This window comes from Lynx canadensis, chromosome B2, assembly GCF_007474595.2.
Source record: "Lynx canadensis isolate LIC74 chromosome B2, mLynCan4.pri.v2, whole genome shotgun sequence".
Taxonomy (NCBI): domain Eukaryota; kingdom Metazoa; phylum Chordata; class Mammalia; order Carnivora; family Felidae; genus Lynx; species Lynx canadensis.
Genome location: NC_044307.1, coordinates 63,081,466 through 63,103,316, shown reverse-complemented (window position 1 = coordinate 63,103,316; position 21,851 = coordinate 63,081,466). Strand labels below are relative to the sequence as shown.

Here is a 21,851-nt window from a genome sequence, read left to right as displayed (position 1 = left end):
AGGGGGAGGGCTGCAAAGTGTGTAAGGCAGAGCAAAAGCATTATTTTTGGAGTGAGGAACAGTGGAGTCAAATGGCAGTCAGGTAGAACTGATTCTCAGCTTCTTAACTTAGCTGCTTTGGAAAGTGTTATGAGAACCAAAGAAGGCATTAATTAATTATTTATTTCTATGTTCAATGTAGGAAAAATTGAGCTGGGTCACTTGCTCAAGATCAGATAGTTCTTGGTTGAGCTTTTCACTGGTATACTGATTTCTGGACTCCCCATCCAGTGCTCTCACAAATAATTACATAGCCTTTTCTGGAGCTATGACTGTGCCATGCACATGGTAACTGCAAAATACCATTTGATGAATTCCTAATACTCAGATTGTAGTAGTGCAGATGAATGAGAAGAAAATGGTTCAATCAACAATCAAAGTCTCCAATGTTGATGTGTTTCTCAAAATTCTTGTCATAAAACAAGTGAATCTCCTGGAGACAAACCCTAATACTTTGTTTCAGGTAACAGTGTATATTCATATATATGTATATATATGAATATATATACACAGTTTATGTGTGTATACACACACATTTTATGACCTTAAAATGCCAGACATTCAAATGAAAATGGAAAAACTATTTGAGTATATGAATTAACTGACTTTTAATGATGAAAAAAGCACCAGGTGAACCTAACACATTTTTGATGTATAACTAATTCCAATTAAAGCTTATAAATGAAAATGTTTAAAATATGAATAAAAACGTTTAAAGAGTATCATTCCTAATTCCAAATACAGTTCGGAACATTATTTTTTTTTCCCCGTGTATGCCACTTTTGGGTTCACAAGACAATTAAAAGCTCCTGGAGGGCAAGGATAAGAGCTGGCATGCCACATCATCAGTGTGGTGCTGGGCACTGATGAGGCAAAGTGTACTCACCATACTGCTTGTATTTGGTATATCCCGAAATCTGTCCAAAGTTTGAAATTTCTGATTCAGCTCCTGAAAGAGTTCCATATGCCTCTTCCTTGTATGCATGACCTTCTGCAAAAGAGAACAGAATCATTCTCATTTCTAATTTGATTTATACGTTTTAAAACGAGCTTTAAGATGTTCACTTTAACTAATAAGGAAAATCAAGTTTGGCAGGAACCAGGAAGTCCCCAAAGACACCAAAAATGCAAATGAGTTGCAGCCAATCCTTGTTTCCTACTCAGCACTTCTTAAACATGAAGAATTGGCTTTATTTCCACTTACAAGATTACCAAAACATAGTTTTCTCTTGTGGGTGCATTAAAAATGTAGCAGTCATTCCTCTGTAAGATTTTCATCACTCAAAGTTAAAGCTGTTTTACAAAAAATTATAATATAAAAAATGTTTAAAAATTTGGACTTGTAAAGCACCCAAGTCTCTCAATGTTTGTCATGGGAAATATTACTTTTTTTATGTTTTATTTCCATAAACACTAAAATCCTAGCCGGCTGTACTAAAGGGGGAGCAAACTCCCAGGCACTGCCTTTTAAGGCTGACTCAAAGCACTAAAGTGTCTGAAATATATGTGAAACCTAAAATCTTACACTTTCCTTGAATAATGATTGAGCTTTGCAGAAGGAAAATCTGACCCATAGGTTTCATATATTTGTTCACGAGATGGTACGGAATTTTAATGAAAGGACTCAGAGCATAAATTGTGTAGCTGATGAGCTTCTCAAATCACTGATACAAATATCTTAATACTCTTCATCCCTGGTTACATCCTTGTCTCCCAACTTCATCGTAACTCAACAAATAGAGTCCTAAATAAAAATGACCTCAGGGTAAGTATCATTCACTGAATCTTTTTCTATTACAGCGCAGCTTACAGAGGAGATAATAAATCCCCTGTATTTACAAGTGTTATTTTAAGGGAGAAAATGCCTTCTTCAATTTTGGTTTTAAAAGTTAAAAGTCAATATTTCAGTGATTTTCCAAGATTGTGACTCCATGTTTGTGTAAGATTTTATAGTATTGTAAAGCATGTGCTTCATAACTCACCATTTGCTCATGTGGGTTTTGGAGGTGTATGATATTCATGCTTCAGCTATGATTTGAACATGTGGTTTATTGTTTTAATTACCAAATATTTTCAAAAGGAAAAGAAATATATCTTTGGGGGAAGATCTATAATGCCTGGTTTTCTTCTAAAAAGACACTTGTAGAGAACACTATCTCCTTGAGAAAAAAAAAGGCAAAAGAGAAATGCAAATTAAATCTTTAACATACTTGAAAAAGTCTTATTCTGTTATGCCAAATTTAATTTCCTATATTTAATGAATCTGTGTTAGGCAATACTTTGTTTAGCTAATTTGTTCTATTTTCACTAGCCTACTTTTATGAGAGAATTCCGACATTTTAAGTCTTGCTCTAACCGAATTATTTTCATCGTTGCTCCTCTTAGTTCTAGGAGTTGGCTGTTGACAAATCAGGTGGTTGAGGATGAGAACATGGCAACATTACTTATGATGAGGACATGAAACATAGCAAGCAATTACAGAGTGATTAACTTCCCATCAGTTTTGGGGAGAGTACAGGAAACAGATTTGCAGGATTTACAGAGAAACACCAGGAAAACATAATTTGACTAGCAATGGCTGATGGAGATTTATGAGAGGGAGGATTTGCGTAAGCAATTCAGTGGAGGGATTTTGAGGACCACGTAAACTGGCAAACATAATGAAATACATTCTATCCCTGGGGACTCAAATATTCCCTTGCAGTACCAGGGCCTAAGACACTGATTAAAATGCTGATTTGTGTTACAAGGAATACCTTTAAAACAAAACTATAGTCATCAGAATATTAACTGTGGCTCTAACACTACAAATAGCGTTTTTCATAATAATGAATCTTACCATGTAGCTATTTTCTGCTAGGGTGCAGTAGGACTAAAGTCACGCTACTGACATTTCTCTAAAGATACTTTGTTCTGTCAGTTAATACATATTCATGAGCACCACAGATTGTGCTAGATGCTGAAGTAACAGTGGTGCGCAAAATCCGGTACAGTCTCTCCTCTCTTACAGCTTGAGGTATGTAAAGGAGGACATAGGCATTAATCACATAAGAACTCAAATACATGTTATTTTAGAACTGAGATAAGTAAAACAAATGGTGTGGCTATGAGAGTAAGTGATAGGGGAATTCGCTAAAATAAATGCAAGGGAGGCAGATTCCCAAATTTTTACATACTCTTTTTTTAATTTGAAAATTCTCAAATCAGTTATTCTTGCATCTTGTTTGTTCTCTCTTCCATTTTATAAAATTCATAGAATTTCTAGTATAATTTTTAATCCTATGCCCTTTCCTCAGTGAGATTGTTGTTTTCCAAAGACGAGAAACACATTTTCTTGTAGTAATTGATGTTATTGGCACAGCTTCCTCATTTTAAGGTGGGCCTATGATGATTTTGTCTGTGCAGTCTCCATTTACCTTTCATCATGAGAGACCCAACTTTGCACCAGGGAGTTATGCTTTGTCATGGTGGTGGAAATGTCAGTGGAGGTCCCTAATGTCTGCTGGCTAAGTCAGTTCATCCATATCCTTCCAACAAAGCTCTCTTCTGTTAGTCAAAGTCGCTCTATGTCTCTCGCAACCAACTATTTCTATTGGATAAAGCATGTTTAATGAAGCAAAGTGTTAAATATATCCCATGGCAATTAGGATATGTTAATTGATAGGACTTTTTATAATCCTATTGACTGAATAGGCCACAGCTGATTCTGAACTGAGCGGATTTTATTTTGAGGAGCTATGTTGCTAGAACATACTCACAAATATATATGGTGGACTCAAATTTTATATAACCAAGAAATATTTGCAATGTTCTACATAGAATGATGGAAAGAAAAATTTGGATGCTGAAATCTGGGCCCCTTCCTACCTAGATACATTAATTGCAAACATCCTCATGCCTCAATTCTAATTTGAAATTGTCACCTTGGCACAGCCAGAAATCACCATACCAATGATGGCCTGATGGTTCTGACAGATGTACCACATAAGAGCTGCCAATCAAGAGCTTACATATCTGTCATGGGCTCAGTTTGATTTCCATGCATGATTCCTTCTTGTTCACTGACTTAAGTACACCTTTCAGCTTTTGTAGTGGGGAAGCTTCCATTGATATGAAAGCCAGTATCACGGTGAATATTGGAGAGTTTCCAACCCAGCAATGTTTTGGGATAAAAACATGCTGTGGTTTTAGTTTCCATAAATAATAAGGGTTTCCCCTTATTTATTTGTCTGAATAATTATTTATCTGCAGCACACATGCCTTTGATGGTCTTAACCACCTAATTAGAAGTTTCTATACAATAAATCCTACTGGTCCATTTTAATGGCTACTTTTGGATTTTACTCACCTTAAGTGTCTGTTCACTTTTTTTGTTCTTTTGTGACCCAAACACATCTTGTGTCCCAAAGAAATTGATTTCTGTGAAAAACTCAATTTTCTAAAAACATTGTGAAGATGATAAAACTACACCTCATGTAGATTTTCTTTTTAAATAAAAAAACATATTCTAATTGACACTATATATAAAATTCAGGTTGCTTTAGTTAAAATACCTGCCAAATAACATAGGTATCTTTTGCAGTAAAGAGAAATGCTAGGTAATGCTCTCTCGCACTCAGGTTATTATGACATGTTTTGAAGCTGTGTATGAACCCCCATCCTGAGAGGACCAGCAACCTAACTGCACAAAAGTATCTCCTGAAATAGCTTATTTCATAAAACTCTTATATTTTATTTTATGTCTTGGTAACTCAAGGGAGGCTGCCTTAATTGTTTATATAAAAGAAAAAGTGATAGGTTGTAAAGTGCCTTTATGAAATTGTAGACATTAGGCAAAAAAATCAGGGTGTGAACAAACCTGTATGTTTTCAACCTCTACCCTATCTCAGGCTCTCTTCTAGAATAAATACTTGGGACATGTCAAATCTAACAGCTCTGGGCCTGGACACACTTGAATTTAGATCTCAGTTCTATCACTTTCAAATTGTGTGGTCTGAGGCACAAAATGCCACCTCCTTGTAGCTCCAGTTTTAGTAGTCAGAATAACCATATAGGGTTGTTCTGAAGAGTTAAAAAGGGATATAAATCATTTATCACTGGAGGACACAGGTTAGAGCCACGTAAGAAATGGTAGCCATTATTACCTTTCTCAATCCTCACAATAACCAGGAAGGTAGTAGTCATTATCACCCTTTGTTGATTAGGAGGAGACTGAAGTTCAGGTAGGCTAAGTAAAGCTCCCAAGCTTGCATCAGTGGTGAGACAGCTGGAACGCATTTTGAATCCAAAGTAAATTCTTTTTGTGTGCTGTTTAGAAACATTCCATATTCAGGGAGCACCCTCCTTTAGATTACTCAAATTTGTGATTATGCCCTATTCAGATGGAAAAGCAGGTGAAACAAACAAGGGTAGGTTCGGTGCTTTCTGTAGTAAGTACATAAACTGGATATTGATCACCCTGCAACTGTCCCGTAAAGTACTGCAACTATGTTTTAAAGGGCTGATCTCCATATCTTGTCTCTGAACACCTTGTGGACATTTATCTTTGTATCCCTGACACCTAACACAGTGTTTGATATTTAGTAGGTGCTCAAGAAATGTCCACAGGATAAATGAAATTACTGTGACGGCATAGGTATACAGGCCAGGGAAGGTGCTTGTAACATAGAAGGCTATCTATCATAAATCTTTCCTTCTTTCCTTCCAGTTGAGGTCCCCCTGCTGAAGAGAAGACTTCTTTCATTGGCCCCGATGGAAACCCTGTCTGCTCATTCTGATGCTGTTGTGATCTCTTATTTTCCATACAAGTGGAAATAAAGGGCCTGCAGGTGGGTTTGAAACAAACTACTTGGAGGTTTTCTTTTCTAAATTCAGAAGTGTGAATCACTAAGTCTAAACTACAGATAAGATAGGCATTTCTATATGTAGAATTTTAGAAACAGATTGTTAGAAAAAGTTGGAGAATCTCTCAACTATAAACTTTAGAGTAAGGGGCCTGGAAATCATGTGCTACAGAATTTAGACACTACTTTGCCTAAATTACCTTTTCTAGCCTTAGGAATATAGACACCTACACTGTCATTGTCCATATTTACTAGTATACTCCTAGGGTTATTTTTCTTCTTTTTTGCATTGCATAGGAATCCTCAATACAGAGTGGGCTGTTGAATACCAGTCTGAAGTAAATGAAAACTAATGTTAAGGAAGCAACATACACTGCAGGAATTAATCTTGATTCTTGAAGTTGTGTTGTGAAAAGGGAATGATTTATATACCTTCCTCTGGCCAGAGCCCCAGAGTATCCCTAAGACAGAACCTGGAGCCCCATGGAATGCTTGACATTACTAGCATCTAGTTATGTTTCAAGCATGTTTCTCTTTGAATAAATAAATATTCAGGACTTAAATTAGACAAGGGATCTAAAAAAGAACTGAGTAAGGTCTATATCATTTTTTATTTTGTCACTGTCACTCAAGGATATACTTGGCTGCAGATACTTGCAACAGTTTATTTTAGTATTATAGAAAATATGGATGTAGCAAAGGACTGGGTTGCTCAAACATTTCCTCTCAGAGTGTACTGATTGCCTAACAGAGTGCACTTACTGCAGGGGATCAGTGACAAAGGAAATTGAAATGCTTTATATTTAGAACATAATATAATTTTTATCTTCTGTGCCATAGCTTAGTTGTGTTAACAATATAAAATTAATATAAAATATTTTATCTCACTTATGTTCCCCAAAATCTAAAAATTCAAGTCCCCACAACGATGGGCCATGATTATCCTGGACTGATGCCTTCTTGTGCTCTCTGCTCACCATGACTTCTCCCCAGTTTGAGAAGCATAGGTTTACTGGATGTGTGGAGTTCATTAGGAAATTCAAAGGAACATTCTAAGGTGTTTTTAAGAGGCTACATGGTTCCATGGAAGAATGTGTCAATGTTGATCCTCATGTTTTTAGAAGGGAAGATAAAAATAAATACCTCTCCATCCATTTTATATGTAACATGGAATGGATAATATTGTCTATTGCAGTTGAGATATTTGTAACTGCATTCCTAATCATTCCTTGAGATTTGCCCTCAACTCAAGACAGACAATTTAAACTACCTGCCTGATATTTCTGATTTACCATCTTATTAGGCACCTTAATCCCCAAGGTATTAAAATGCAACTTGGCTTAACTAGATGTCTGGTTGCTTTTCCTAGACCTGTCAATGTTACTACGGAAACTCAGGCTCAGACTTGCAGGGTCCTCTTTTTTCTGATCCCCTATTTTCAGTTAAGGACCAAATTCCCCAGATCTGGACTCTGCCATGTCCCTTCATTCCTTTCTTTTACTACCACCTCATTTTTCTTGCCTGGACTGGTCACTTAATAATTTGTATCTCAACTTCTTCATTCACCCTACTCCACGCTTTCCTTCCTATTACTGCCATAGTCATCTTTCTGAATTCCAGATCAGGGCAAGTCATTCCTCACTAAAAAACAAACAGAACACAATAGAACAGAACACTTTAGCAGCTTTTAGTAATAAATTAGATAAAAATTCTTCGCTGTGGGTGCAAGCTCTTTACTATATGGTTTCTTAATTTCTCTTTTTATCCATAGACCTCATGTTTCAGTGAATTATAATATGCTTCTGGTTTCTTGAGCATTCCATACTTTAGCCTTTAGCCAACTACCATTCATCTCCTTGAACTGTATATCATGTAAATATCCTTGAAGTCCAGTATGGCTGTCTTTGTTTACTCCATAGTCCATTTTCTATACTGGTCTCTGCTCCAAATCAGATATAGAGTTTGATAACTATTAAAGAAAACTAGACTAATTTCGATTTTATATCATTCTTTCCATAGTAATTTATTGAATATCTACTACTGTGAAAATGAATAAAGGAATCTTCATTCAAAATGGAGTGAGGAATCCATGAAGGGAGACTTCTCATACACCACGACTCATCACAGTCTGCATACCCAGCAGAAAGAAGAAAGATTTCCTCTCAGGCTGTCAACAGCAAGCTGCCCAGACCTGCAGTCAATGAGAAGCTGCCACCACTTCAAACTCTTTTTCCCCCATAAAAAGATGCTCTCCCACTCTGTTATCTAGACTTGCTTATTGTTCACCATAGTTTGCATGTCCCAAACTCCAATTTCTTTACTATTCCCAAATAAACTCATTTGCTGCTCAGTAATCTTTGTTGTTTGATTTTTAAGGTTGACATTACATGGTGTCAGAAGTGGAATCTGAAGATGAACCCCTGAGGAACTAACAACGCCAGGCATGGTGTATGGTACCCACTTCAGCCTCTTGCATTCTCTCTGAGTCATCTTTTTCCTTTTGGTTTGGTAGGCCTCTTGTCAGAGACAAGCCTCCTTTTGGTTGAGCTCTATGATTTTATTCTTGAAGGTATCAGCCTTTTAGTGGCTACCCATTTTTTTGCTGAACCTCTGGTTTTAAAGTATGGAATCTAAATACTTTCCAGAGGGTCTTCTTTCTGGGACCCTGGCAGTTTTGTGTTCAAAACTATGGCTGTTCCTCATGTACATTCTTAACCAAATGGACCAACTTAACCAAAGATAATTTAGAACTCCAGTAGCCACTGTGGAGAACTGTTGACCTCACCAAACTTGTTTTTCCACAACCAGAAACTTGTTTTTCCACAACAGCTCTAAAATTAAACAGACTAAATAGGATGCCTATTTTAATTGGTGTGTGGAGTTTTCCAAACATATCCAAGAGTCTAAAATCACCTCTTTGCAAAATAAGATTTCTAAATTAACCAAGAGAAACAATTCAAAGTAGAGACAAGGGCTTCTGAGGTCACCTTTTCCCTTCTCTGTCCTCCTTGTCTCTATCTAGTACCAGCTTCCTCTTTCCTTCCCATACCACTCCCACATCCTCTATACCCCCTACTTCCTTATCTACCAAACTATGGGTCATAATTAAAGAATTTACTAAACCCAGGGAGAATCCTTAAAATTGTTTATGAATGGATTACCTTCTGAGATTAGTGAATTAAAAAAACAAAAACACCTTAAAGTATCTTCTAAGGTCTCTTTTTGCATTTATCTATGTGTTTATGAATGTCTATGTATGTACCTATTTCTCAGAAATACGTATGTACCTATTTATTATTATTTATTATTATGTACATACCTATGTATGTACCTATTTCTCAGAAATAAATACACACCAACTCAAATGTTTTTCAGGTTCACATGATTTGTAGAAATATTGGGTATAAAAGCTATTTTTAGCTTGTTGGTTCAATTAAAATGTGTGTCCTTGGAGTTCTCACCATTAAATATAAAACTTTTGTTCTACCTAGGTTTACTAAAAGTGCAGTAAGTTCATGTTATTTCTTTTACAAAATTTGTGAGCAAGAAAATAGCTTAGGCTGATGGCTAGTCGTCTAATGTCTCATTAAGTTTTTTTGGGTAATCTAAACATAATTGTTAAGAACAAGTAAATTAAAATAAATTTAAGTAGGATAAAAAGGTTTTAAGTAAACTTTTTAGTTTCACTAATACATTTTGGTTACCTGAAACTTTAGTTTTGCTAAAGTTAAAATAAATGATAGGTACTCATTGAATATCGCCATCATTTCTAAATAAGATAGAAAATGGAAAAATTACTGAACATAGGTTTATCCAATTTTGGTTTCTTTTTACAGAGAGACAAAAAGATATTTGGGTCTATAAATGAACATGCTTTGTGCCACACTGAAAAATTGTACTATGAAGGAGCATATGTTTCTAGAAATTTTGAGTTGAATTCATGAAATCACCAACCTACGTGCTAATGTAAAAGTTCATAATTGCTTGCTTGCTTAGTTTTCACTAAAAAATAAGGTTCCTAAGGGTTAAGGATTCTAGTTAAGGTTTCTAAGTGTTAACAATTCTAGTTAACATATGTAATTAAAGCTACTAGAAATAATAAGGGAAACAACTCTGTATACAAAGAAAGGAGGGTATGTTTTTTGGTTAGAAAGGTATGAGGAAAAAAAGAAAAAGTATGAGGTGGAGATACATTTTTGTTGAGGGAAATAGAAGGGACAGACTAAGATAGACATAGAAAGTTGTAGAAGGTCTATAAAAATGAAATCTTGGGAAAAATTTTTATGTATGATCAAGCTAGATAAAATTTTTTATAAGGGTTTCAAAAGCTTTAATATTAATAGGGTATTTATGTAAAATTAAACCTTATTTTTTTCTTTGATAAAAAGACAAATTTTTCTTGGAATACTGGTCTGCTTTTAATAACAGATTGTAAAAAGGTTTCCTTTATCTTTTAAAGTAATCTGGCTTTTAGGGGTGCCTGCGTGGCTCAGTCGGTTGAGAGTCCGACTTCGGCTCAGGTCATGATCTCGCGGTCCGTGAGTTCAAGCCCCGCGTCGGGCTCTGTGCTGACAGCTCAGGGACTGGAGCCTGTTTCAGATTCTGTGTCTCCCTCTCTCTGACCCTCCCCCATTCATGCTCTGTCTCCCTCTGTCTCAAAAATAAATAAATGTTAAAAAATTTTTTTTAATCTGGCTTTTAAAAAAAAAGGATTGTTTCGTTAAAATAATTTTATGTATTTGCTGTCTTCATCAAGTCTTTGAGTATGTAAGTTTTTACTCAGAGCAATGTGACTTTCTATATTTGCCTTTTAACATCTTCCATTGTTACCATGGTTAAATGGATAACTAAGTATTGTTTCATAGACTTATGATCGTATTTAACCAAGTGTTTTAAAACCTTTTGATATTTTTGACAAACTTCCCCAAATCCAATTCTAAATAGTCTTTTTGACCTCGAACTAACTTTGAGTTTTCTAAGAGGTCCCTAACACAGATCTCAATACATTTGTTGTTTCTCCTTATAAAAAGAGAGAGGTTAAACCGATTAGGCTTATTTGGTATATTAAATTACATGAGAAACATTTTAAAATAAGTGATGATAAACCATCTTAGGTCATGTGATGCAGGTGAATGTGATTAATATAAGTATTATAGAAATTATACGAAATTTCTGAAAATCTGGTATCTTGGTATAATGTTATCAGTCATAATTCCAGTTATTATCTTAAAATCTTATACAGAAAACCAAATTTTCTTGTCAATTCCATTATAATGAACTTGCATCAGATCTTTAATAATGGGCATTTTAAGTCTTGTCATTTTCAGGGAGTTACAGTTTTACTCTAATGCTTTTACAAAAGTGGACCTACAGAAGTGATTTGTCTTCAAAGAGACTCAGAAAGAGCTCAGAAAAAGTGCAGGCTTCTGATAACTTTGAGATCATAAAATTGAACTGGGTACAAATTTCCAGAACTAATGAAAAAACTGGATTCAAGCGGAACAAGAATAACATGAGAGAATGAACTGAGGAGGATGATTATAATTTTTATGACTTCTAGTTTTGACACATTGTTGGTCCTTTACTGTTTTGTTTTCAACATTAAAAGGACACCTTCTTCTTTTTAAAATTATCTATGAAATACAGCAATTTGATAAAATATAACTTGGTAAACAAAGATGAAATATCTACTTTTCCTCCCTACCTGGTCCCTTCAGAATTTGGATCACATGGCAATGCAGTTAGTTATTTGCATAAATTCAATGAGAATCTGTTCTCCTTGTAATAACAATTGGAAATATTGGCTATTTTACCAAGGCTCTGATTGTATTATTTTGAGAGAGATGTGCATAGTCTCAGATTTGACAGGACAGTTTTTAAGAAACAAAGGCTGACTTTATGGAGCCAATAAAGCTCCTCAGAAAAATCACCCTGGCACCTTGCTTACAAGGTGCTTCTACGCTTGTGGAAATAGGCCAAATGTAATGCAAACAAATTAGTTTTGCTGTGATTATCTTTGGTAAGAAAAAAAAAGGGTAAGTATAGAAAGAAAAATTATGTTTGCACTTTTGTCTATATTAGATTCTAATCCTGTTAATAAACTGTTCTAGATCCTAAATTCTGGTTTTCTCAAATATCTGGCTATGACTCTAACATGTCTGATTTTTTTCCCATGCTTCTGATTTGGAATGAATAAGAACAAAGACTGCCCTTTATCCTCCTTGAAAGAAACTATCCCAGGTCTTCCTCATTACCCAAATGATAGCCAGACTTCAGGGGCTCAATAATGGGATATACATACACAGCTAAACATCTTGTCCTGTACAAACCCTGGAGATTTGCAAGAGAAGCAGCTGACATCAAAGCAGACTGCTTCCACTCAAGACCCTGGATCAAGACTTCATACTTTAAACATAGTCTTTCTTTTTCCCCTTGTTTCCTTTACCCTGGCATTGGCCTGGAAAAATAAAACCTCCACCTATATCTCCCAGGACATTGCTAAGGGGAGCAAACTCTGGAATTTAGAACAATTTTTTTTTAAGGCTAAGATCTTGGCCAAAGGGAGAGATGTGAAAATAAACAAAGGAATGGGGTTGGAATTCCTGAGTGGGGAGCTCTCTCATATACTACCAGTAGTTACAACTTGGGTGTTTCAACAGAAGGAATATTTCCCCTGGGCCCAGCAGCAGCAAGCTGTCCTTTCCTGCAGCCAGTGTGAAGGTGCCACCCCTTGGAACTCTCTTATCTTCCTCTAGTGAACTGTTGTTCAAAACAGTACCTCCCAACTTCTTTTCTCCTCTCCAGGCTTGCATGTCCTGAATTGCAATTCCCAAATAAACTTGCGTGCTGCTTGATAACCTTTGTTGTTTAATTTTTAAGTTTGACACTATATACCAGATCTCTGCTTGGAGCTGGGAATGCAAATCCAATAAGGGGTTTGGTCACAGAACAAAGGAATATCACTACAGTATTCTCTGTATCCTTTCCTGAAAGTAAGAATGGATGTTAAACCATTTTGGCTAATCAACACTTTGCTCTATTTATTAAAAAACATACAGTGTTGTCTTGGAGACTGGCAACATGAAAGGGCTTTTCCCCACGTATAACACTTACCAGGCAATGATTTATGAGTTAAGAGAATATTGTTATTGTGTATAGACTCTGCGGAGTGTATGAGGCCTAAAGGGAAGATATTTTCAGGAGCCTAGGAGGCAAATCTGCTTGCCAGTGACAAAAATGCCTAAGTTGGCCACTGTGTGGGAAGGGAAGGCTTATGGGGTGGGAGTTGGGGGACTATCAAGTAGTTTGATATAAACAAAATTTATCAAGCCTGAATTAAAAGGGAGGGAGGCAAGTGAGGTTCTTCATTAAGGACCATCCACAAAGTACAAATATATCATACTAAAATACATCAGCATTTAAATCCAGGAGTAATTTTTCTGAACACCATTTCTGAGATATCTGCCACATAACCGTAATTGCACATAGACTAAGGGGAGTGGCACTAAAAGGTTTGCAAAGAAAATGTACTATCTCAAAATGCCCCCACCCCACCCTCAAATTTTACACTTCTCACAATCATGCAATAACTACAGCAATTGAAGAGCTAACTATCTAGGGTTGTTGTGTTGCAACATCCTTCCATTATCAGCAAATGTTATGATAATACCATGGCTATACATTGGGATACTAAGCAGCAGGAAAAAAGCATCAGCTTAAGGAATCTTCTACCAGTTGCCACAGAGAATCTATGAAAAAGGAATAGGTTTTCTAATGCTCCAAGTGACACAATATGATTAGATTTCTTTTCAGAGCTTGTGATTACATAGCTTTGGTTGGTTGCACTGAGGCCTAATTGTAGATCTAGGTTTTTACTATATTTTGTCACTGACGCCTTGTGGGTTAATTTCCATCTCCTTTCCTTTATACTAACATAACTTAGTGCTTTAAGGACAAAAAATATATACACAATGATCTTCAATTTTGGGTTAACTAAAGAAAAAGGGGAAAAAAATGTCCCTTAAAAGGCGGTAGGAAATCTAAAACTGAAGATTGCTGAATGTTTTTTTCTTTGTAGCCTGAAACAAGATATAATGACGTTTATTATCCCATGCCAGGCTGCTACAACTGAGACACATCAGTAGGAAATTTGGCATATAATCATTGAAGCCAGGTTATCATTACTTTGTTTCTTGAACTCTAAAAATTTCCTAAAAAAGACCAATTCTTTAAGGACTCTCTTCAAGGTAAAACCAGAGCCTGTTTACCATTGCAGTAAATAAAAACTGCTAAGTCTCACTTTTGATACCTGACGTATTATTGTTGAGCTACAACATCATCTCCATCAACAAAACGATTTAGGAGTTCCCATATTCCGAGAGGTTTCCATAATTTTAGGAATACCAGCTAAGAGTATCGAGTTCTATGTAAGCATCAACACAGTACAAATATGCTGGAGAAATTTATAATGTATTATATCCAATTATGTCAGCAGGCTATGAATCATATCTAATTATCAAGATGCATAAGTGCCTTTTATGTGATGCTCAAACATCATTAATTTTGTGCTTAGCATAAGCTGCTCAAATGGTATGATTTCAGTAATTTCTAGCATCGATATTACAACATCAATATAAATTCAATGCAAATTGGAAAATGAACATCTTCATCTTGTTTATATCTGCAAAAAGGCATTTACTGAACATAGGAGCACACTGAACCAACACTTGCTATTGAAAAAAAGAATCTGGAATGTAGCGCAGAGAACCTGAATAAGAGGAATCAGTACACAAGGCAAGTCCCAGAGAAAGCCTAGCTAACCAGCCAAAGCATTCTTACAGGCTCTCTTCAGGTAGTCACTGAGGTGAAACCAATGTAACTGTTGTAAATATGAAAAACAAAGAAACCAACATTCTTACCTCACAACAAACTGAATTGATCTAGTTAAATCCTCACCATAAATTGCCCATTTATCTTAGTATTTATAAAATGGATCCCATGTCTGGAAAATCTCAGTTTAGCATACATCTAAGGAAATTAGAAGTTAAAATTTTTTTCTACTAGTTTTACGATATGGATTTTAATTAAAAATGTTTGACTTCTCATTTAATTTTTAAAGAGTAGAGCCCCTACAGAGTGCAGAACAATATGTTGAGTTGTATGTCAATTTTGAATCAAAGCAATTAAAATTATTTTAAAAATCCATAGAAACTTACCTCAAAGTCAAGGTCTGAATATCGAGATTTTCTTCTCTGTTAGATTTTTTAAAAAGAAGAAAAACCAACATAAAGTTATGTTTAGTCATTCAAATAAGATAAAATTATTATTTTCAATAAAATATCTTGTTACCTTTGTATTACAAGTATTTCCTTCACATTAGAATGTGGGAATTTTTATGATTTCAAATCCTTTCATCCATATGATTTCATTTTTACTTTGAACTTCCATTAAAATTGAAGAATATAAAAATACAGAATATTTCTCATCCTGATCTCTTAACTTTTTCAGCAAGGAGAATTTTTTTAAATGTCAATTCTCACAAAACTTTCAATCTTAAAGCAGACTTGAGGTCTGTAACAGCAAAACTATAATTTTTATTTTAGAGACACAAAGGAGTAAAAGCTATATAGGAAAACATCATATACATCTCTCAAGACTTCCCACCAGCCTATCTCAGTCTTCATTTCTATCAAACTCTCTCTGGCCTTCTGACTCCCAAAGTTCTGTATGTCTCACCCATAATTTTTTTGATATTTGATGGTTCTCCATGATAAGAAAGTCCTGCTAGTTCTTAGGAACTGACGTATTTATTATAATTTAGTAAAAAAAAAAAATAGTCCACACCCCAGTGATATACAAGTGTAGATGTCCATTATCTCAGTGTTCTTCTATGTCTCTGACTCTGTCAAACAGTTCCTGAATCTAGTTATAGATCAATATGTATTAATAAAACAAGACAGTAGGCCTGATAAAATCAGGAAATGAAATGAATGAAATGAAATTAATGTGATTCTATGAATATTAGTGTAGGGAAGGTATGCTTAGCATGTGCCAAGAGGGATTTGGTATAGAAGGAGATATCTGGTAAATATAGAAAGCGTCCTCAAGATATTTAGAGAACAAGTTTCCAATATGAGGTTTTTTTTTAAGTTTATTTATTTTGAGAGAAGAGTGAGAGGGGGAGGGGCAGAGGGAAAGGGAGAAGAGAATCCCAAGCAGGCTCCACACTGCCAGCACGGAGCCCAGTGTGGGGCTCAAACTCACGAACCGTGTGATTATGATGTGAACTGAAACCAAGAGTCAGATGCTTAACTGAACAAGCCACCCATACACTCCAGAGTTTTGTTTGTGCTATGAATTTTTTTTTTTAATGAACTGGGGACAAAAAAATAAATATTAAAAACAATATTTAAGCAGTTGAATATGTAAACCTTTAGGCAAATATCTTTCATATTTTTCTCTTCTGCTATCCCAATACTTATCTTAAGTTCAATAACCTAACAGGGAACCCTAATCATATAGTCGAGAGATTCTTGTAACTGCTAAATAGTAGAGACAGGCACTAATGTAGTCTATTGACAAATATGCCCACATTTCTACAGCTAGAGTTACAATGTAACATAGAACCAGAACCTCCCTATATAACCACCTCCCCAAAGCATGCTTCACTAGACAAAAAGATATACTAAAAGAAAGATTTTGTTAAAAAGTTGAAAAACTTTGAAATTATTTGATTAGAGTGGAGCTGGATCGTGGAATCCAGTCTTCAAGTATGATCAAGGAGAGCATGGAGAAGAGGATTGCTTTATTAAAATTTTTTTAATGTTTGTTCATTTTTGAGAGACAGCGACAGAGTGTGACTGGAGGGTGAGGCACAGGAACTGAAGCAGGCGCCAGGCTCTGAGCTATCAGCACAGAGCCCGATGAGGGGCTCCAACCCACGAACCATGAGATCATTACCTGAGCTACCTAGGTACCCCTGAAGACACTGCTTTATTAAATGAAGGCTGCACGTTGATGTATGTCACTTCAGTTCTTGTCTCTAGTGTCACTGTGGCCTAGCCCTGGTGACATACTGCAAGGAGAAAAGTGTGTAGGAAGGCATTTAACCCAGGCCTCCTTTGCCATCTCCCACCACTACTATCTGTGTTGTAAAAAAAAAAATCAGGCTCCAACGTAGCGCGCTGCACTTTGCTGCAATATCTGTTCTACATGTCAGTGTTTCCATTCTGCTCTTGAATGCTTCGCCTTCTTGGCACTGTGACTCTGCAGGACATTTTTGTAAGTATATGTTAAGCAAGATTCTTTCATTCATGCAGCAACATGCAAGCATGGAAACAGTTTTAAGCAGCTAGAACATTTGTCATGAGCTTTGAGTTCCATTTGAAAATTAACTAGTGAGATCTTATGAGAAGGTTCAGCTAGCTAGCAGAATAAGAAGAGGCCTTTCTACTGCTGGCGTTGTCTCTTTGCCAAAGGTTGCAACAGCAGTATGTTGTGTTGTTGCCGAATGCAAAGCTGTGTAGCCTAAGGACAGGACATGCTGATGGACACATGTCACATATTTTAGGAACAAGAACAAAAGATGGGAACCTAGAAGACCACCAGAGATAGATTCTGCTTCCGACAGATGTCACCTATGCACCTATGTTGACATGAAATATGAAAAAAGAAAATGGATATATTCCTATGAATAGATTTCTCTCTCTTCTAATTTTATTAAAATTAAATTCTAACATAAAGGTAGAGCAGAACTAGCAGCCTCAAAGGATTAGGCTAAGAAATAAATGAAGCAAACAGATTTTAATCAAAAGAGCCTAAAGATGGTGGGGGTGGGGGGTGAGCAGTGAAGACTTAAAAATTAGAGAATGGGAAAAATGTGGTAGATTTTCAGAGCCCAAGGGAAGTTAAAATTTGTGACATCTAATTCATATCCCCACAAACTGACCAAGTGTTCCAACCTTTTATAGTTTATAAAGTACTTTCACATTTGAACATGGTAACTGCCCTGTGGTATGGTCAGGAAAGTATTTTTTTTTTTTATATCTATTCTATGAATTAGGAAAACTGAGTCCCAGAGTAGTTAAAATGACTTGCTCACTTCACCTGGGTAGTAAGCAAATGAGCTGGGATTCACACTCAGGTCTTCTGACTCCAAACCCTGCATTTTGTCCACTGTCTCTTACTACTTGTTCAGTGGTAAGGGTGGTAATATTTTATAGCCAGGATGCCTGTTATAGTTTGCTGATTGTTACTAGAATTCAGCAAGAATAACATTTGAGGACCCAGTCAATCCAAGGCTGACAGCAGTGGGACAGAAATGCTTTCCAGCCATAAAGTAAGGTCAAGCAGAGAAACTTTTGTCAATTATATTTTAAAAGAGAAAAAGCATCAATATGATACTTATTTGAGAAAAGAACTAATGGCATTATAATTTGTGATGATTACAGTAACTTAAAGACCATTGTAATACAGGCTACTTCATGACCAATGATACAGTCACAAACAGTAGCCAACCTCCACTTCCATGATGTGTCTCCCAATGCAAAATCCAGTTTATTTTGAGGTATCTAGTACTGAGAAATCGTGGTATAATGCAAGAACCAGAGTGTTGAATTCTGTTACCCTTGGTATACAGGCAGTATATTGGAAAGTATTTCAAAGCACTGGTTTGTAGAAACTGTGACGGACTTACATGTTTATTCAAATGTCCCTCTGAGCTTGCTGGGAAGTTATTGTAAGGTATGAAAGTGGTTACAAATAGTGGTTATCTTTTTAAAAAATGAGAATCAATAAAAGTGATCAGGTCATGATAATTTTTTTCTGATTAAGTTGACAACTGCAGAATTGGTACATATAAGTTTAAAATAAGCCAGGGAGGGGGCGCCTGAGCGGCTCAGTCACTTAAGCATCTGACTTGGGCTCAAGTCATGATCTCATGGTTTGTGAGTTCGAGCCCTGCATCAGGCTCTGTGCTGACAGCTCAGAGCCTGGAGCCTGCTTCAGATTCTGTGTCTTCCTCTCTCTCTGCCCCTCTCCTGCTCACATTCTGTCTTTCTCTCTCTCTCTCTCTCCCAAAAATAAATAAATGCTAAAAAAATAAAATAAATAAGCCAGGTTGGTATTAAAATATTTTATGAAGATATAAATCCCTCTGTCTCTAGATCCCCAACTTCTCAAATAACTTGATACAAATAATCCTTTTTGTCACAGTAGGTGATAAAAAAAATCTCTTCAGTTCTTCTATGTGGTTTCCTTTTCCTAATTTTCCACTTAGAACTCATCCTAACTTGTATTCTGTCCTCAACACTCCATTAAAATTCTTCTTGTCAAGGTCTCTGATGAGCTCCATCTGGTCAATTTCCAAGGTCAACTTTCTGTCCTTATCTTGCTGGACTCTCAGAAGCTTTTGAAATTTAATCATTTCCTCATTAAAACACATCATTTTAGCTTTTCCTCCCCCCACCCCCACCCCCCCCGCCTTCCCTCGCCTTGTTTGCTGTGGCTCATTCTCAAGTGTTCTTTGCTGGCTCTTCCTTATCACCCTGCCTTCTAAGTGTTGAGTTCCTGAGTTCTCTTTTTTCTCATCTTCTCTCCTCGATAGTAGCATTCATTCCATGCTGGCAAATTCCATCCTTTAAGTTCCAAACACCCCTTTCCTCTTCATGTCTGTCCAATCAGAAAATGTCAGCTATCTAGCTGGGCAAGTCAGAGACTTAGGAGTCATGCTTTGTTCCCCACATCTCTCATCCTGCACATCACATCCACCAGCAAGTGCTATCTATTCAACCTCTGAATTCTCTCGATCTACCTACTCTTCTCCATCTTCACTTTCACCTCTATAGTCAAAGACATTCTCCTCTCCTGTCTGGGTAACTTCAGTACCTCCCTAACTGTCCTCAGGCTTTCTGCTCTACTCCCTCTCCTAATATTACTGGATCCTAATTCTCTTTCCCAAATCATCAAAGGGATGGATGGATGGATGGATGGAGAAACGATCACGACAATCTTTCACTCAACAGTTTTTGCTTGCTTCTGTTGTTTATACAAGGCTCTGAAAAATCTGGTTTCTTTTTCCTATGCCAGCGACATCTTATGGAGCTCACCCCTTGTTCTGCAGGTCTCCTAATCCTGTGAAAGTATCCCAAGCTCTTTCCTATCTCAGGACCCCTGCACTGCAGCTTGTTTTGCCTGAAACATCTCCTCACCCTCCAGATCCACATAGGCCACGCTCCTTCTTAGCTTCACCCTACATAACCCTTCAGAAAGCTCAGGCCACTTTATCAAAAGAAGTCTCTCCCTCACATTCCATGGTTCTTCCCCAGCCCAGCACACTCTTTTAGAGTATCCATTTATTAACAGTTATCTATCTATTCCATAGGGTATATTTACCACAGGGAAATTTACCACATCTGCCTTGATCACTTTTATGTCCGCAGCATCTACAAAAGGGCCTGGCACAATAATTCACAAAATTATGGATGAATAATTGAAGGAGGTACACTATGGCAGCTAAACAAGTCCAAAATAATTGGACTTGTTTCTTATTTTTGTTTTGTTGTTGTTTTTCTCATTCTTTGGGAGAATTTAGATAAGCAGGCAGACTACACAAAGAAAACCATTATGAATGGATTAATTGACAGCCAAAAGGATCAAGACAATTTAGGGGAATGCAGGCTTATCACTAATAGAAGGGAAAAAATTTCAGGATGACTTAAGAGTAAGAAAATGCACAAGAGTATGAGGCTACACAGAGGAATACTTAGCAAGTATATGCATTAAAGGCATCTCTTCATATCTAAATCCTCTAGAATGATGAATAATTTCTCAAAGGGAATAATTCATTGTTTGTGTCACTTCAAATTAAACTGGACAAGACACTAGAAAATTCACTGCAAGGGATAAATTGCACTGACTAATAAATGGCAATACGAGGGCCATTAAAACTTTTATTGCAGAGCGAGCAATGGACACATTCAAGGAGAAAGCTTCGATACCAAATCCATTGAAAACATCTGTGAAAAAAAACCTTGAGGATAGTAAATATTGAAAAATGACATATTTCAGCCAGTTTTGTTTGTATGTGTGCATAAACAAAATTTCCTAATAGAGGAGCAAAAACAAAACACTAAAGAAGGGCGAGGCGCCCTTCCACCACAGCTATGTGAGAAAAAAATGTAAAAAAGAAAACGCAGCTTTTGCACAATGGTGAGTTCTATAATGTTTTCTGCTAGTGACAGTCTCCCAGCTCCCAAGTAAGGCCATAATATTTTGTCTAAAATTCTAAATATCGATTTAGCACAGCATTCAAGCTTCTTCACAGAAATTCAAGATATAATGGTAATGATATAATAATAACACAACCTTACATCTGAAGTGCTTACAATTTTCAAAGGTTTTTCACATCCATTATCTAATTTGATCCACACAGTAGCTCTAAGGGAGGCAACTGTAATGTGACATTATAGCTAAAATGTTTTACCTTTAAAAACCATTATAGTGAAAGCTCTACAATTCATGTCCAGAGGAAAACCGGAGTATAAAAATTTAGCCTAGAATGGTGTCCCTTCATACCCATTTATAAATTGAGAGGGATTTTCAGATATATAGCTAAGTTCACACCAACGTGGTCAGAAAAGTTCGAGTAGCAAACTTTCTACTTTTAATAAAACCATTTCATAATCTACTACCTAACTCTGATTAGTCATTAAAAGTTTCTTTATGAATAAGAAAAACCAAGGCAAAGTCTTTCAGGAGAATGAGAGGGACCACTTAATGTATTTACATCTGAGCAAATTGTTCCATAAGAATTCAAGTGATGGTGGAGCTGAGAAGCCACATACAGGATCATGAAGTAACCCAGAGATTAGCAGAAGAGACTATCCCCTAAGGCTGGACAAAGGGAGATGACCTTGTGACCTAAGCCCAGGGGCTGAGGCACCTGGAAGAAGCTGGAAGCCTTAGGGAACA

The 21,851-nt window shown here is 36.4% G+C and overlaps 1 protein-coding gene across 2 annotated transcripts in view; it reads right to left on the bottom strand.

Annotated features, from left to right (window-relative positions):
* Window positions 1-21,851, bottom strand: part of ADGRB3 (adhesion G protein-coupled receptor B3) — a 750,806-nt gene that overhangs the window by 9,953 nt on the left and 719,002 nt on the right. For both annotated transcript variants that reach the window (XM_030315777.1, XM_030315778.1), the window contains 2 exons: window positions 15,098-15,133; window positions 926-1,030 (listed from right to left, as the gene is read on the bottom strand). In XM_030315777.1, coding sequence (XP_030171637.1) covers window positions 926-1,030; window positions 15,098-15,133 — 141 coding nt within the window. The remainder of the gene's footprint in view (window positions 1-925; window positions 1,031-15,097; window positions 15,134-21,851) is intronic.